General features: G+C 38.7%; 1 protein-coding gene across 3 annotated transcripts in view; it reads left to right on the forward strand.

Annotated features, from left to right (window-relative positions):
* The first annotated feature begins 1,210 nt into the window (after positions 1-1,210).
* SYT10 (synaptotagmin 10) overlaps positions 1,211-19,240 on the forward strand; it is a 66,790-nt gene continuing 48,760 nt past the window's right edge. The window contains exon 1 of one of the 3 annotated variants that reach the window (XM_040488449.1): positions 1,211-1,708. In XM_040488449.1, the coding sequence (XP_040344383.1) occupies positions 1,558-1,708 (151 nt within the window). In that variant the 5' untranslated portion in view covers positions 1,211-1,557. The remainder of the gene's footprint in view (positions 1,709-19,240) is intronic. The other 2 variants (XR_005794480.1, XM_040488448.1) reach the window with 2 other exon arrangements.

The following is a 19,240-nucleotide window of genomic DNA, read 5'->3' on the forward strand; positions in this document are numbered from 1 at the left end:
AAGTTTACCACAGTGTCCTTACACAGGAAATGATTTATCATAAACTGTCTATATAAATATGCCCACAACGTCAGGATATTCCACTTTGAAAATAAAGGATCCTCATCTAATAAAGGTTAAATCAATCTTCAGGTTATAAGCGAGTATCAAACTCTGCCCCAAAACAATTTAAAAACAATGAAACCCATTTATAGTAAATGTGAACCCATTTACTATAACTGTGTGGCCCATACTTATTAACACTATTTTGTAGTTGTAGCTCCATGAGTAAGCCCGTTTGCCTTAGAGAAGTGTTGCAACAGAAGAGTCCCAAGGCTTCATTTTACAGATGGAAAGAAGGATCTAAAAGCAATTTCTTCAAGGTTAAGCACAGGTGTGTGTGACAGATATGAATTTAACCCTTCTCCCCTTTAAACCCAGGTCGTCTTGTTGCTGTTTTCGGTATTCCAGTGCAGAAGTGATAAGACAAGTTGTGCATTCTTAACTGCCAATTACGGATTAATCGACAGTGAATATTAATACAAATAAGATTTCGTTTTGTGAAATACGTAAGAGAATTAGAAAACAAAGTCAAAGGCAATAAATTAAAATCTGCCTATTCATAGTATTTATGCATCAAGAAAAACTGAATTGGATAGATAGGAAATGTATCTTACGGTGAATTTCAGTAATGGCAATAAAAAGAACTCTGGAATTAAATTTTGTCTCTAAACCATCATCGTTAGAAATCATTTTAAACGTGCTTTCCAGGCACACTTCTCTTTCTCTGTAGACATCTGACTTGATTATTCGCCTATTCATTTTTAAAATTTAACTTTTTCCGTTTATCTTCAGTTGTAACGACTTTTCAGAAAAGTAAAACTAGACAGACCACGGAGAGCCACACACATGCAGTAAAGTTGGAGAGACAGGAAGCTGAGGGGCGGACGAAGGCTGGGAAAAAAGTACGGAGAAAACGAAGATTTCTCTATCCCCCGCCCCGCTGCATCGTGCACCTGCAGCCCAAGCTGGGGTCCCGGCAGGGACGAGGAGTCGCGCCTCTTGCAAGGCCACCTCGGGCCCCTGACTGAGCGCGGAGGGGGCGCTGCGGGTGCCTCAACCGGTCGGCCGGCCCGCGCCGGGCTGCGATTGGACGCGCCGCCGCCAGCCACCAGCCCAAACACTAAAGCGCTGGGAGGAGGCGGGGGGGAGTTCTAGCGAGTCGAGGGCTTTGGCTTTTTCACGTCTCCCCAACCCCCTACCCTTCCTCTCCGCACTCCATGCCGGGTCTCTCTCTCCAGCTCGCCGCGTCTGGCTGGCTCCCACCGCAGGAGACTTGGCGCAAACCTAACCGCCGCCGCCTCGCGCGCTTCCAGCCCCAGCCTCTCCGCCTTCCCCTGCGCCCCCCTCTCGCGCCATGGGGCCAACCTGCGGCTCCTAAGAGTTGCCGCTGGGAGCAGCGCGCTCTCCCGCCCATTTCCCCACGAGCGGGCGATGGCTTAGGGCGCCAGAGGGGCCAGCCCAGAGGTACCGGGAAGGGGAAATTCGGCCGGCCGACTGGGGAAAAAGAGGCCAACCATGAGTTTCCACAAGGAGGACGGAGTGAGCAGCCTGTGCCAGAAGGCGCTGCACATCGTCACCGAGCTGTGCTTCGCGGGCCAGGTGGAGTGGGAAAAGTGCTCGGGCATCTTCCCCCGGGACAGGGGCAGCCAGGGCGGAAGCAGCACAGGTAACCGGGGAGGGCCCCCCTCGTGTCCGCGCGCTCCGCCGGGACCCCGCGCGGCGCCAGGGCGCCTGTGGGACGCCGCGCCTTCCTACCTCGCTCCTCTTTCCGCTCAGCTCCCGGACACCTGGAGCGTGGGTTCTTCGGGTTTTGTCGGCTCGACTCCGCCTGCCCGGCTTCTTCCACCTCCCCGGCGTGCTCCGAGCCCGCCGCGCCGTCCCTCGCTCGCCGCCGCTCTCCCACGCCTGCGGGCTCCCTTCCGGGGTGGCGAGGCGAGGCGAGGCGAGCGAGGGCGGCGGCGCGCAGCCTGTTACCCAGCGCTGCCTGCGAGAGCCGCTCGCCGGCGGGACCCCAGCTGCCCTCTCTCGTGTCGCGGCTCGCGAGCTTGGGGAAGGGGCAAAAACCACCTTGCAAATAGGGTTGCCTTGGCCTCCGGGAGCGGAAAGGCTCCGGGGGCGGGGGAGGGGGTGTGTGTGTAACTCGCGGCTACAACCTGTCGAGCCTTTGACAGTGTCCGAACCCCTTATTAAATGTGATTTTGGAGGGTTTCGTGACAGCGTTGGCAAAACAGGGATTCTTTTTTGAGGCGACAACCAAGGCTCGGGTCACATATAAAGTGGAGGAAAGAGAAAAGATTAGAAATTCTTTCTACACACATGCTGTCATGCACACCCCAACGCACGGGCATCCTCCCTCTCCCTTCACGAAACTTGGAAGAAATGGGGTGAGATGGAGAAGGACACCGACCGTCAGAAATCTGGAAGTGGAAAGAAGCCTCAGGTGACAGGTTTTTCTCGGAGGGTTGAGGGGAACCGTATCAGAACTAGTGTTTGGTCACTCCTGGGGAAACGGTTTTAACCACCTGCGCAGTGCTTGGTTAGTGTAGCCTGTTGTCCGTTCACACGAGCGAGAGGGACTCCAGAGTTGCGGGCCGCGTGATTTCGAGAGTCCCTTGTGACGGTCACTTGTGGCTTTGGGCGACCAACAAGCACTGCTTTCGGGATTTTCGGCAACGGGCTGGAAGATCGCCATCTCTTCTGTAGGTCTTGTTTCTTCCCCTTTGCTTTCTGTCATTTTTGTCCTCGTGGCGGGGCTTCGTGGCTTGAGGGCAGCCAGGGCAACAGGTGAGAGCTGGACCGCTGAACTCAAGCGGAGCGCGACTGCCCACAGCTCTGCGGGCTGGGGAAGGGGGCCAGGAGGGCGCACTGAGTGAATCTCTCCCAGCCACCACCACCACCAAAGAAAAGGGAGAGGAAGGGGAGGTGGGAATAGATGTGGTTTAGCTTTTCCCTACCAGTATTTAAATGGACTATCTGCAGGGTTTTCAAATTCTCTGATCGTGGCAACCGGAACCAAGAGAGGCTTCTTTTCTGTCTGCGGTTGGCAGAACCTAAGAGATGCTGCTACTTGAACCCTGGAGCGGAAGGGTACATGATTGGTGCTGTCCCCATGCTGGACACTTAGACGTTTTGTGCATATACAAATAAAACAGTCTTTTTTCACTTATTCAGTAGGTGTTGAATTCCAACGAGTGTATCAAACAACTGTTAGTGGAAGGAACTGGGTGAACACAGTGTATATGTGTGTCACGTGTATGGTTGCTAAGCATGAGATAAATACCCAAAATAGTGTGACCTTAAAAGTCCTCTGTGTTGATATTGGATAAACTCTTCTGAAACATCTTTAGCGATCGACTCTCTAAAGATAAGACTCCAAGAAGAAATTAAAGTATTTAAATTTAAATACCTGTAATTTGGTCATTTAACGGTTGATGCTGTGATCATCTGTTTGTGATCATACACCAAGAAGTGGTCTCCTGGTTCTCAGATTGGCTGGTAATGAGGAAAACTGTGCAGTCGGAAACCAATTACTAGCTTATAAATCTTTCTAAATATACAACCATAAAAATTTAAGGTAAAACACAGTATATGAATTGCAGAAAGGGTGTTGAGCGTGTCCTAAACCCACAAGAGGTAGTCGTAGTTCCTATTCCTTTTGGCCTTTCCCTTGGAAAGAAAAATTGGGGAAAAATGAGTCTAAAACAATTTCATGGATATTTTTCTTCTGTAAAGAGAAAATATATGCTATTCAGATGGAGTATTTGATTTAATATATGAATATATTTTGAGTGGCTACCACTAAAGAAGACATTCTGTAAGGTTGTATGAGATCTAAAGATGCACAAGATTACTTTACATTTTCCATTTGTAAATCTGTACAATTAGAAATGAAATACTTTAATCCACAAATAAACTCCCAATACCAATAGATATCTGCAAAATGGATTCAAATATTACCTACTGAATCTTTATATTAGCCACTCAGCTTCACATTATTCTTTATAGTCGATTTTCTTATAACTTAGCACCTGTGCCCTTTATTCTAGGTCTCTAAATAAAAACACTTCCAGTAGGTGACCCTTCTACTCACTGTTTGTTGAATAGGAAACACATTATTGGTAGGAGGGCATCTACATTGACTGGCACAGTGGTTATTTACTTTGAATGTTAATCAGCACTGCTCATATGGTGTCAGTTATTCAAAGGGTGAAGTGACAATTACAGGCTTCCAGATTGTGTATATTTTTAGATTCCTTCCCATAGGAGTAGAGGGGGAGAAATTCTGGTAATCCCAATTAAAGTCATTCTACATTAAAGAACTTATGAATCACACATATAAATAATATATTCTCCTACCAGTGTTTTAAGTGCCAATAAAGAGCGGGCTCCACCATCCTCTTTACTGTAACAGCAGTAGCAGAAGCATCAGCAGTGTTATTGGCATTAAGGATCTACCAATCAAGTTGACTAATCCCATATTTTCATAAGATTTGTGAAGAATTAGACTGCATGGGGCGCCTGGGTGGCGCAGTCGGTTAAGCGTCCGACTTCAGCCAGGTCACGATCTCGCGGTCCGTGAGTTCGAGCCCCGCGTCAGGCTCTGGGCTGATGGCTCAGAGCTTGGAGCCTGTTTCCAATTCTGTGTCTCCCTCTCTCTCTGCCCCTCCCCTGTTCATGCTCTCTCTCTGTCCCAAAAATAAATAAAAAACGTTGAAAAAAAAATTAAAAAAAAAAAAAGAATTAGACTGCATCTGCCAACACCAATTAATTTACTTTTTTGAAATAGTTTATTAGAGACATTATTGATGTCAGCATTACTAGCACACTGGAAAGTTCATCATGTGTAATTTTTAGAGAATCAAATGTTTGCCCTCTCTTTACCTCTGACCCCCACCCCCACCCCCAATAGACATGTCACCAAGTAAATTCATCTTCATGCACAATATGATTTAATACTTAGGGAACATACAAAACAATATATCAGCCAAAAATGTTATTTTTCAGATATACCATGACTAATACACATAATAGTTTTGGAACTGCATTTGGGTTCATTTCTGGTCAGTCTTTAATTGCTGCCCCATATCCAAATGCTTATGAGGTTTTAGGAAAGTATGTTGCTTAAAAGGCAGACCTCATAAACCATAGCTAATCAAACCCCCTGAAGCACATAGTCACATCACAATTGTATAGACCTAACCTTAATTTAAATATTTTCAATAAACATTTAATTCATTGTTTTGATTTTGCATTTTAATACTTTTAATTTGGGACTAAAAATTCTAAAATAAAAGTTTAAACAATTTCTTTCTCAATTTCTATGTGTATTCCTGAATTTTGTAGATGTAGGGATCAGTAGGTATATGGCAAAGAATTTCTTTGAAGTTACTTGACTAATAAAGGAGATTGCTAAGTAAGATTTTTAAAATTACACTGTGATTCTCTGAGATTGAGGCATTTTAAGTCTATGATAAGGGCTTAAAATGAGTAAGGGTGTTTCGTAGGTTTTTCTCTACAGACACAAAGCAAATGATTACTTAATCTATAATTCTGGTACAACTACACACTGAGTTTTACACATTCTAATGATTGTATAAAGAGTTACAATTTAGAAATATAGTGGAAATTTTTCCTCAAAACTTGTAAATATGAGACAGAGTAATTGAACCATAATAAATTCAGATACACCCATATATGAAGAAGGATGTAAGAAAGGATTTTTTTCCTTCTTCCACATTGTCACTCCAATGAAGAATGCCACTCCAATCAAGAAAGTCTCATTTTTACATGATCATCAATACATACTATGCTTGGTATCATTTGCTCCAAAGGGAAATGAACAACTGCTTTCAAAGGCCAAGCCAGTGTCCGCAAACACCTACTTTTCTTAATTCTGAGATATCAGTATTTTGACAATATTGACAGGATTTGTTTTGCTTTAATCTTTTTTCTTCTTGAGACAAATTAAGATCTATATTTCTTCTTTTTAAAAAAAAAATTAAGTTTATTTATTTTGAGAGAGAGAGAGGCAGGGAGAGGCAGAGAGAGAGAGGGAGAGAAAATCCCAAGCAGGTTCAGCGCCACCAGCACAGAGCCCAATGTAGGGCTCAAACTCACCAACCATGAGATCATGACCTGAGCTAAAATCAAGAGTCAGATGCTTAACCACCTGAGCCACCTAGGCACCCTTATATTTCCTCTTTATATGAGCTGTGAATCTCTGAAATCAGATCCTTACAAGAATGATTTTATATATAAGATCTATAGCTGTCCATTTCATTCAAATCCCATTGTCTTTAAAACTTAATCATTTTGTTTTATGGAAAAAATTAGTCATTATTTGGATACATCTACATTCATTTACAAGATTTTTTTACAAGATTCTGGCAGAAGATAAACATTATCACAAATGTTTATTGGAATCTCTAATGCCAATTAAAATTATCTATATTTTGAAAATACAATTGTGTTCTTCCTGATGTATACATTAAATCAGTAGAACATAGCTCTTTGAGAGCAGTGGTTTGTCTACTGTCTTATTCTCAGTGCCTAGAAAAACCTATGGCTCCTCTTAGTCTCAATAAATATTTGTTGGATTAATGAAAGAATGAATGAATTAATAAATTCATCCTCAAGAAGCCACAGAACAAAGGCTTGAAATATCAATGAACTAAATTATGAGTTTTGATTATAAGAAATCGTATTTTGTTTATGATAATGCAGAAATTAGAGCATTTGAGGTATTTGAAACCTAGAATACGAGCAAAATACTCACACAAAAGCAACTGAACATCATATGGGTATCTGTTGACTTCCCACAGAGTGTGTTCAGGTAGAGCTATGATCCAGTGGCCAAATTTGTAAGTGTTGTGTAATAAATGTATTAAGTTTATGCAAGTTCTAGAAAAGTGAGAATATCTACTTAAAATATCAATTTATAATAGTAAAAGAAAGCCTGTTTGCTTAAGTAGAAACTAGCATGGGGAAGATAATCATCTTTTTTCAAATGCCTATTAGTCATACCAGTTAGAACTAGAAGTCATTATTTTGCAGTGTTGAAAACGAAGGCAGGGAAAGTTAGCAACTTCCCCTCAAATCAAGCTAGTTAATGAAGCAGCAAGGATAAAAACCCAGGGTTCCTTAGGTTCCACAAAAAGTAAGCATAGAAAGATTTCCTAGGGGCATCCTTGGTGCCACAGGGCACTGGAACAAATGTTTGTAAAAAATAGGCTCTTAACTATCATTATACCGTTGGCTATAATTAGAGATGTATTAAGATTTCTCAGTGTGTAATTATGACCCAAATTCCAAAATTTCCTTTTGTTAGATATACTGTCATACAAGCGTAAGACACAACATTCTTTATTTTTCTTACTTGAGTACATGCATGCATATAATTAAGTGTACATGAGTGTTAATTCATGAATGCTTAGCTAAATATAATTGATTCATTTGAACAGTAAAATCATGTAAAAGATTTTAGTGTGTTTGAAATGCACAACTTTGAATGCATATAATTATAAATATAGCTCCTTCTGTATGTCCATAAATAAGCCTATAATGAAAACAGATATTAAATTTCTGGTTAAATTATTTTTGTTACTTTGTAATTAGAAAAATAATACATTACAATCAATTTTTGCTTTATTTTCCTACCATTTTTTGGGTATGTAAGTTTAGTAGTCAACCGTCTATATATGTCATTATTAAAATTCAGTGCTATAATATCAAAGAAAACTAGGCCTCCTAATAGGAAGTGTTATTATTAAAGCTCAATAAATTATGTTGTTTATTTCTAATTTGTACAATGCTGATTTTCTCTGTTGGTGGAATATCCAGCACTGGCCACGTTTAGAAACAGTCCCTGACTGAAGCAATGGCTTCTTGTTATTGTATAATAGTTTTCTTTTTCCTTATTTTATTTTATTTTTTAATGTTTATTTTTGAGAGAGAGAGAGAAAGAGAGACAGAGTGCAAATGGGGGAGGGGCGGAGAGGAAGAGGGAGACCCGGTATCTGAAACAGGCCCCAGCCTCTGAGCTGTCAGCACAGAGCCCACCACGGAGCTCGGACTCCGGACTGGTGAGATCATGACCTAGGCTGCAGTCGGACACTCAACTGACTGAGCCACCCAGGTACCCCTTTCTTTATCATTTTAAATATCCTAAATGACTACTGAAACTGTAAAAGCTGACATCATCATGACTTAGGTAGACTGTCTGAAAATAAAGCTGTATATATATACATACATATATGTACATACATATGATATAAATATACATATATGTATATATGTATATATACATATGTATATACATATACATATACATATGTATACACACACACACACACACACACACAAATACTGTATATGTATACCTAAAATCATAAAATTGTTCTGTGATGCCTCAGAGCTAGAAGGGTAGAATGATGAAGGTGGGAGGGACTGATACTACCTTTTTTTCATCCGGGTGGATCCTGAAGTGTGTTACGATCTGCTATTTAACATTCTGTTATGGAATAGAGAACATTACAGTCAATTTAAAAAACCTTGTAAATGTCAATTTGTTCATACTGCAGAATTATTTTAATCAAACAGTGAGGACTATAGTTTACAGTCTTTATTATTCCCTTAATTCTGTTTCAATAGTCATAGATTTATAGGAATAATGGATAAAACAATATTAAACTTATTATCATTTCTAACATGTTACAATATGAGTTGTTACTATATCTGAGAGGTGGTTTTAGCATTATGCTTTTATTCAACAAATATTTATTGAACACTTAGGTAAAAGCCACTGTGCCAGACATAAAATGTACTCGTACTAGGCAGCCTGGGTGGCTCAGTCAGTAAAGTGTCTCACCCTTGATTTCAGCTCAGGTCATGATCTCACGAACCATGATTCCTCCATCAGGGGTTGCACTGGTAGGGCAGAGCCTGTTTGGGATCCTCTCTCTCTGCCTCTCCCCCACTGGGTGCATGTGCACACCTGTGCCCTCTCTCTTTCAAAATAAATAAATAAACTTAAAAAAATAAAATGTACTTGTACCATTAATTAAATGCTGTACATAGTTCAAGTTATTGTAAATGTAGAATTAATAGATAATCACAGATTATAAATTATTTACTCAATTATGAACATGTGTAAAGATTTTTTTATAAGTTAGGATACTTTTATATCATATTGAATACCATGTTTGATTGAATCTAAGATGCTATTGATTATAAGATGCACCATTATTTTATATGGTACCAAAAAGAAAAAGAAATGTCACTAAATAAATTATAACTTGATACTTTGTTATCACAGAGTTTTTATTTCACACTTATGTAGAGACTTCTTTTAAAACAGACATAAATTGTTGAAATCACATATCACTCTTGTACAAACATAAAAAGTAAACTAAAAGACATAAATGGGTTAAAATAAGTTTAAAGTTGACCATGATTCTTCTGAATGGCTTTTTGATTTCAGAATTGGTGACACCATTGTTTTTCCACTCATTATTAGGCTCTGTGCCATCAAGAGTGCTGTCAAGAGTGGTAATGGTACATTTTTTTCCTTAAAAGAATTCATAAAAGATATAAAGGCCATTTGGTGGTGTGCTCTAAGCTACCTGTACAGTTATGTGCAATGTTAGCAATGTTGGCAAACTCACTGACTCACTGCCTTCTCCACCTATCCCCCAAAAGTTTGTCTTGTAAGGTTTAGTGCTAGGCTTTACTGTTTTCTCCACTGTTTTGGTTTTTTTTTTTGGTTGTTGTTGTTTTTTAAGCCACTTGGACTCATTCTATGGCTTTTTATATTGATGTCTTTGTTTTGCACATACACAGAGAAAATTATGACATACTTCCTGGCTATTAGTGATTGTAATAAGCCATTGATACTAAAATATATTCAGATTTCAGAAAATAAATGTTTTAAAATATGCATATTATAATCAACTCAATATAGTATTAATACAAAGTTTTTATCATTTATTGAAATTCAAGAAAAAGGCAAATCAGTACTGTTAAAATGGAAATTATAAGAGGCATTGTTGCAAGGATAATATGTTGATTGATTATGTATTGGATATATAGATGAAAAAGAGACTGCTAGTTATTTCCAAGTATTCATTTCCCCCCTTTTATTTCACAGTATCAGAATCCTTTATTTTTATTTAGATATGTAGCAGCATTAAAATAACTTATTTTTTTTTATTTATAAATGACAACTTTTCTCAGCTTTCTTTCTGGTTTGCTGCAGCCACATGACTACATCTGACCATCAGAATGTTAGTGGCAGTGATGTGTACTACTTCCAGGCTGTGCCCTTAGAATTAAAGGACAGACTCTCACCTTCCCTTTCCCCATGGTATTCTACCACCTAACTGCCTGGAACATGGGCATGGTAGCTTGCCATCTTGGACATTAAGGAGAAGGCAAAAACCTTTGAATAGCAAAGCACAAATATAAAAAAAAAAAATTAGGACTCTAGACACCTTGAACCTGATGTGTATGCCCTGGCCTGCTTATGCTGGAATAGTTAATTACATGAGAGAGAAATAAACTTCTTCTACCTTGTTTAAGTCACTGCTAGTTTAGCCTCTTGTTACAGAAATCAGAATTATGCCCTATTATAATATTAGAGTTGACCCTTGAACGACACAGGATCCAACTGTGTGGATCTACTTATATGCAGATTTTTTCTAGTACAGTACTCTAAATGTATTTTCTCTTTTTTATAATTTACTTAAGAACATTTTATTTTTTCTAACTTTATTGTAAGAATACAGTATATAACATAAAATATATGTTAATCAAGTGTTTATGTTATTGGCAAGGCTTCTGGTCAACAGTAGGCTATCAATAGTTTTAGGGGAGTCAAAACTTAATATGGCAGTTTTCAACTGTGTGGGACTTGGTGCCTCTAACCCCCTCATTGTTTAAGGGTCAACCACAACATCATCTGAATAGGATAAATAGGTTAACTTCAAAGATAATTCCAAATTTTTATCTTAGAAACAGTTTCCCTCAGCTTTCTTTGAGTAATGTTGATTTGGGGCACGTGGGTGGCTTAGTCAGTTAAGCATCCGACTTCAGCTCAGGTCATGGTCTCATGGTTCATGGGTTCGAGCCCTGGATTGGGCTCTGTGCTGTGTGGAGCCTGCTTGGGATTCATTCTCTCTCCCCCCCCCACCCCCCACTCTGTTCCTCCTCTACTCATGCTTTCTCTCTCTCTCAAATAAAAAAAAAAAAAGAGTTGCTGATTTGGGTTTTATTCCCCTTCTTTCTCTATGGAATGATGCCATAAATATGGTCTATGTTCAGGCAATAATGGGAAGAAACCAAAGAACAAAAGGCTTGAAATATCAATGAACTAAATTATAAGTTTTGATTAATTACAAGAAATCATATTTTTGTACATTTTGAAAATTAAAGAACTAGAACTTTAAAATTTAAAAAAATGATACAGAAACCACAGATAAGAATATCAATTAACGCAGTGGTGATGGGAATGGAGAGCACACCAATTGGTCTGTGCTTTTCTGTGTGATCATATCCATCTGTGTAGGTAGTAGACAATTAGATCTAACACTTTTTACAAGCCTCAGTGAATAGGACCATGCAAATGTTATGGTCTGGTTACATAGACTTTAGCAAAGTTCTGCTTTACAAAAGTTTCTGAGGAATTAGCATTTTTTGGCTTACTCTTCTCTCTCTCTTTTTTTTTTTTTCCTTTAACATTTATTTATTTATGAGAGAGCATGATCAGGGGAGGGGCAGAGAGAGAGGGAGACACAGAATCCGAAGCAGGCTCCAGGCTCCAAGCTATCAGCACAGAGCCCGACACGGGGCTCAAACTCACAAACTGTGAGATCATGACCTGAGCCGAAGTCGGACGCTTAACAAACTGAGCCACCCAGGTGCCCCATGGCTTACTCTTCTCTTATGAGAGTTGTGTTTTTTCAGTTTTTCAGAACTGGGTCACTTTATTTTGAATTATTAAGGCACAGTGAAAGAATAAAATCTTTATACCAAAAGTGAGTCAAAGACATCTCGACAGATAAGTAGACAGTGGTAAAGCAATGGTTATGCATATTTATGTAATCAAGCCAGAGTTTGAGCAATTTTAAACCTGATTATCTGGGCACCTAATCTAATATCTGTAAATTTAATTAACTCTTAATCTTCCCAAAATATAATAAGATGAATGTCATATAATGGATTCTTTTTAACTATTCAGAGACATTGAAAATTTGAGATAGGGTCTACTCATCAAGTTTGCCTATTGCAAGGGTAACTTCAAAGGCCCTGCAGAGAAGGCAAGCAAAGCCATTTATATTCATCACCCTGGCCTCCCCATGGCTGACCTTTTTCCTCCAGTGTTCTTTTCTCTACCTAACCTCCCCAGTCCCCAACCACAAGTTCCTATGCCTTAACCTTTCTCACTTGGAAACTCCGGTCCTTTCACCTTTCTACTTCTCTGTGAATTCTCTGTCAATAGATATGGCACCATACTTAATGATGCATCATTTCATCATTGCAATCACTTTCTCCTTTGAAATATATTACATCTTCCAGTGCTGTGGGGAAGGGAGACCTCATTCATGAATAAATTCATCTGCTTCTCTATCCCTACACCAGAGCAATCAACTATTTAAGAGGTTTTAAAACCAGGCAAGCTAGTATCCAATTTCAAAAGAACCCTCAATTCTGAACGGAAATCCTGTGTTTTCCTATTCAATTTTCTCCTGTTCTCTACAATTCCTATTTTCAAACTTCCCCCCGCTATATCTAAATAATCCAAGCTATTCCCAAATATCCCAAAGTAACTGGCAGTTGACCCCAACTCCTACTTTGGAGAGAAAATACTACTTATAAATAAGAATTCACTTGACTTTCTACCCAAGACCTAAAAACTTCCCTGATTGCAGAACCATCCTCTTTTACTTGTAAAGGAAAAAGTGAGGCAATCCTTTCATCTTTGCTTCAGACGCCATCCATCCATTTTCACCATTTATGGGACTTCATTTAATTATTCATTTGCTTAACTTTCTATGTCTTCTTGTCTGCTGATTCCTTCCCTTAAGTTTTAAAACATGCTTGAGTATTGCACATCCTAATAAAACACCTCCGTCACCTCCACGTGCTACTCTTTCCTCCTTTCTCTTTCCTCCTTTCCAACATCCAGTTTCCTGAAGGAATGGTCTACTCTCATAGAATCCACTTCCTCACTCCTATTCATTTATTTAACCACATTAATGTACTTAATATAGCCTCTCCTTCACTAATCTCATTGAATTCACTAAAACCTACTTGTTAATGTTAATAGTTACTTATTCTAATTGAACTTACTTTAACGTTTTTATGTTGATTACTTCTTAGGATATTCTCCTCCAGGGATGTCTTGGTAGCTGAGTCAGTTAAGTGTCTGACTCTTGATTTTGGCTCAAGTCAAGATCTGACAGTTGTAAGATGGTGCCCCCAGTCAGGCTCCTTGCTGAGCCTAGAGCCTGCTTAAGATTTTCTGTCCCTTTGTCCCTCCCCCCTTCTTATGCTTTCTCTTGCTCGCTCCTTCTCTCTCAAATATATATATGAAAACACATTGACCTGAGTTTGTTTTTTCGTACTTTCTCAGGTTTCTATGCACACAGGCTCTTTGTTCCTTTAAGTCTTTTTTCTTTAAATATGGATGTACTCAGGTTTCTATCAAATTTTGTCTTCTCTTTCATGGATTCAGATTCCACTATTAAAGGAAGTCCTTCAATTTCATCTTTAGTTGCAGTCAGGCATTACCAATAACTTCCTCAAAATTTCTACTTGCATGAGCACAAGTACTTCAAACTTAGTATGACCAAAGCTGAAGGCATGGTCTTCCTTACTTCATCATCCTGTTTGTCTCCCACTAACTCACATTTTTATCCTTCAGTCTTCACACTCCTTCACTGGAACTTTAACTTCCAGTTATCTCCTGAATCTGCATTTCTCCTCATTTCAGCAGCCCTCATTCAGAACCACTATAATCCTTCAATGAATGACTATTATCATATGTTAACTAGTTTCTCTTCTTCTAGTCTGACCTCCACTCTTATCTTCTCCTTAGCCAGAGTGTTATTTCTGAAATGCATTTCTGACCATTTCAATACCTTTAAAAATGTTTCTGAGGTTACTTATTTTTCTTTGAACTAAGTCCAGACTCATAACATTTTTCATACCATGGTTAAATGTGAGTCACAGTCATAAAAAAAATCATTTAAAACATTTTGATGACTTTATAAATTCTCCCAGATTCTTCCTTACTCTTTTGATAGTCAGATACTTTTATTTTGCTAAACAAATTTTGTTGAAAAAATTTATGTCATAAAGACCTAAGTATTAAACAGTTCATTTTGTTTTTAATACCTTTACTGGTTAGCCATAATTACAATAGCAAGCAATGCAAAAATATATAAAATACAATAAGCTTATTTTTATAAATTTAGTTTCATTGTTTCAGGATAAAATTCTAATTATCCCAACTTCTTTCACTTTTTGCTGTTGAGAAGAAGGAAATCTCTTTTTCCCTTTGCTGTATGTTTTTATTTTTTTGTTTTTTTTTTTAATTTTTTTTTCAACATTTATTTATTTTTGGGACAGAGAGAGAAAGAGCATGAACGGGGGGAGGGGCAGAGAGAGAGGGAGACACAGAATCCGAAACAGGCTCCAGGCTCTGAGCTGTCAGCCCAGAGCCCGACACGGGGCTCGAACTCACGGACCGCGAGATCGTGACCTGGCTGAAGTCGGACGCTTAACCGACTGCGCCACCCAGGCGCCCCTGTTTTTGAATGAAAGGAGCTGCAAGATAGGAATCTTGGCCCACCCTCATCTCTGAGAAATGACTTATCAGTTTCCCCCTTCTTTGATGTATGAGCTTCATATACTCAGGAAACAAATATTCTCTACTCCTCCATGTAGTAAATTTTATGGGGTCCAGTCCTCATGGGGAATACCAGTGGTGGTGCAGCCAGGCTTGTGACTGTATGGTCAAGTCTAATTCAATTCAAGGTGGCATATTAGCAAGTCCACTTTCTGACAGACCTAAGCTGATAGCTGCCTGTATTTTAATTGCTGCCTGTTTGAACATGTGTTTGCCTCTCAGTTGTTTTGAGCACATATGGACAGGAAAATGGAATGTTACTTGTTAGCTTCCTGAAACATTAATATTTACTTAGAAATGCTGGTGTTCATTTTAAACAAATTCACTCCTTTCAGTACCAGTTGTCATCAGATGAGTCTCTCCTCTTGTTACTAATCTGTGAATCACCATTCAGTCTATACTCAATCCATAACTATGCCTCTTTTCTCCTCAGTACTCTTGTTTAAAGAAAAATAAAGAGTTGATAATGACAGCAAACCATCACTGCACTTACTATCCAAATTAACTTTATATACCTTTATATACTTTATATACCTTTATTTAAACCTCACAACATCCTATGAAATAAATATAAATACTTCTATTTTTACGAGACTCTTAAAACCTAAACAACTTGCCCAAAGTCCCTGTGGTGGAGCTGACATTTGAACCCAGATCTAAACTGTACCAGGGTACAAGCTATATTATATTATCTTCCTGGTAGAAGGATTTCTGCATATTCCTTCTAAATCACTCAGTTTTTAATCATCTAGCCACCTCAAAACCTACAGCCTTTTAAGTTCTTTTTCAGGTAATTCCCAAAATGTGGATTCAATAGCTCCATAAACATTTTTTGACCATTTGATAAATACCAGACACTACAATAGGTGAATAAACTTGATTTCTGCTCTGAAGGATCAAGGAATGAGTTTATGTGTAGGATGGGAACATTTGGAGAAGCAAAATAAGTACAGATGTGCAATCTCTTATCCACAATCACAAAACCTCAAAATCCCGAAAACTGACAATTATTTTGTAAATTGTAGCATTTTGGTGTCAACATCCTATCTGAATTGGCATTAAGCTACTTATAATCTTCAGTGATCCCACTCAGTGTGACTAATTCATACATTTCATTTTAGATGTATCGATGTGTTTGGTTACTCAGTGTTATCCCACATAATGTGTACTATATTGCCTTTCTAATATTCAAAAGAAAATAATAATTTTTGAAACACATTGTGTCCCAGGAGTTTTGGGTAAGAGAGTGTCAAAAAGGTACTATTTGGATCTGATTGTTGAATACAAATCTGCCAGGAAGCCAAATGGAGGAAGATAAATGCAGTGGAACTACATGCAACAGCCTGAACAAAATCATGAGAGAGTAATGAGTGGTCAGGGGAAGGAGTACAGGTAGGAAAGTGACAGAAGAATAAAGCTGACGAGTTCCCAGGGGTCAAATCACAAAGGTGCTGTGGAATGCCTTACAAAGTTTGGATTTGTCCCAGATGGCTAAGAGGTGATATAGAAGAATGTTAGGCTAAGAGAGGTAAGGTGACCATACGTCTCAGTTGCCAGGACATGACTCGGTTTCCTCCTGCTACCCAAGCATTATTGGTAACACAATTTTTCACTTTCACAAGTAATTTAGTTTGGCTGAAATAGTTTATGGGCCCCTAAATGGTAGAACCAGATACTGATTTTAGAAAGAAAATTGTCAGTAGTAGGGAAAATGGAATTAGGGTCAGAGATTTCCACAGGACTTCTTCCTAAAATGAGAATAACCTCATGAATGCCAAAACCTAGCATGTAGGAAAAATGGCATAAAAGAATGTCATCACATTTTTGTGGGTGAGTAAAAGTTTTCTAATGCCTATAAGTAAGAAGGGAGGCATTTTCAGTTATGGACTGAAAACGAACTCCATCCTTTCTTCTACCTCACATTGTCCTGCGGTTTCCTTATATCTTGGCTTTTGGCTCCAGCTGAGTTGAAGAAGTTAACTGCGTTAAAATACCCAGAAAAATATAACGTAAGTGGAGCTGAAAATACATAAATATTATGAATCCATAATTGTAGTATTTATGCCTCCATTTAAAATAATTAGGAAGCAAGGGGCACCTGGGTGGCTCAGTCGGTTAAGCATCTGACTGGCTCAGGTAATGATCAGTTCATGGGTTTGGGCTCCATGTCATCAGGCTCTGTGCTGACAGCTCAGAGCCCGGACCCTGCTTTGGATTCTGTGTCTCCCTCTCTCCTTCTGCCCTTCCCCCACTTGTGCACATGCACATGTTTTCTCTCTCTCTCTCAAAAATAAACATTAAAAAAAAGTAGGAAGTATATTGATGTGTTTTTCTTTTTTTCCTCAAGTTACGGGGCTAATGAACAAATTAATAAGTAAATTACAATATAAAATATGATCACACATTCTTCACCAATTGAATATAAATGGGAAATATATTTAATGGTTGCTTTAATAAGCAAGTAGAAAATGAAGGAAAATATTAATATCTATGTATCACAGTATGTCAAATTAATTTTTATCTTATAATTAGGTAGCATTAAAAATTTGGAATTATTTCAATTTCTGAATAGATTTCCATTAGCTACAAATTGGGAGTTTCAACAGAACCATTTTATCTTACTAATCAGGAAAATGTAAATTAAAACAAGGTATCATTTTCCCATCATATCAGTGAAAATTAAAGTATAACAGCTTTTCTCTGAGATTACAGGAACTAGTATACTCTTAGGATGTTTTTTTTTTTTTAATTTTTTTTCAACGTTTATTTATTTTGGGGACAGAGAGAGACAGAGCATGAACGGGCGAGGGGCAGAGAGAGAGGGAGACACAGAATCGGAAACAGGCTCCAGGCTCTGAGCCATCAGCCCAGAGCCCGACGCGGGGCTTGAACTCACGGACCGCGAGATCATGACCTGGCTGAAGTCGGACGCTTAACCGACTGCACCACCCAGGCGCCCCTGGATGTTTTTGTTATAGACACTCTGGGATTCTTTTGGAAATAGCTAATAAAATTAAATATGTGCATAACCTATGACCTTGCAATTCTATTTCTAGACATTTACCTTAGAGAAACACTCACAAATATGTACAAGAAGAAAGGGCAAAGGTGCTCATTATAGCTATGTGGTAATAGCAAAACACTGGGTATAATCTATCCCATAACATCCATCATGGGGAAGTATTATGGAACGCTATGTGAGATGAAGTTAGACCCCAAGGATCATTGAATTAAAAAGTAAAGCAAATTGAAGAAATAAATATGCAGTAAGCCATTTAAGGTTTTTTAAAAAAGTTTTGTATGGGTTTTTAAGAAGTGTCTTTATTAGTGCTTGGGCTGGACAGATACACCCCAAACTGGGATCAGTGGTTGCTTCTAGGGAGGGGAAGGAAATCTTGAATTTCCAGTAGTGGTTAAAGGAAATTAGATTTATTCTTTATTAGTTTTTTAGGCCTTTCATAGCAAAGTACCACAGACTGGTAGGTTAAACAATAGAAACTTATTTCCTCACAGTTGTGAAAACTTGATGTCTGAGATCAAGGAAGGTATCAGGAGGGTTGATTTTTTTTTTTCCGAGGCCTCTCCCCTTGGCTTATAGGTGGCCACCTTCTCCCTGTGTTTTCACATGGTCTTTCCTCTGTGAGCACCTTTGTCCTAATCTCCTCTTCTTACAAGGACACCAGTCACACTGGAATAGTGCCTATTCATAATGACCTAATTTTGCCTTTATGACTAATTTAAAGGCCCTATCTACAAATACAGTCACATTCTTAGGCACTAGGGGGTGAGGATTTCAACATAAGAAAATGGAAAGGATTAAGGGACAGACACAATTCAGCCTATAACATATTCCTAACATTTTTATTTTAAACAAAAGAAATTGGATTCATATTTATATTGAGGCTAAGCAAAGTTGTAAAAGAAAATGACAAGATTATTTACATCTAGACAAATTTCCCTTTACAGGAAATCTGTTTAGTTTTTAAGGGTGCTGTAACACCAGATTGCCAATATTGGTTATCTTAGGAAGGTGAAAATGGAAGTAGGTACAGAACAGGTTTCTCCTGTTATTAATATTTTACATTAATATGGGTTATTTGTTGTAATTAATGAAGCAGTATTGATACACCGTTACTTAAAGTCCATACTTTATTCACATTTCCTTAGTTTTTACCTAATATCCTTTTCCTATCTCAGGACTCCATCTAGGATACCATATTACATTTGGTTGTCATTGTCTCCATAATCTCCTCTTGGCTATGATAGTTTTTCAGACTTTTTATTTGACAACCT

This window comes from Herpailurus yagouaroundi, unplaced genomic scaffold, assembly GCF_014898765.1.
Source record: "Herpailurus yagouaroundi ecotype Mexico unplaced genomic scaffold, PumYag 166, whole genome shotgun sequence".
NCBI lineage: Eukaryota > Metazoa > Chordata > Mammalia > Carnivora > Felidae > Herpailurus > Herpailurus yagouaroundi.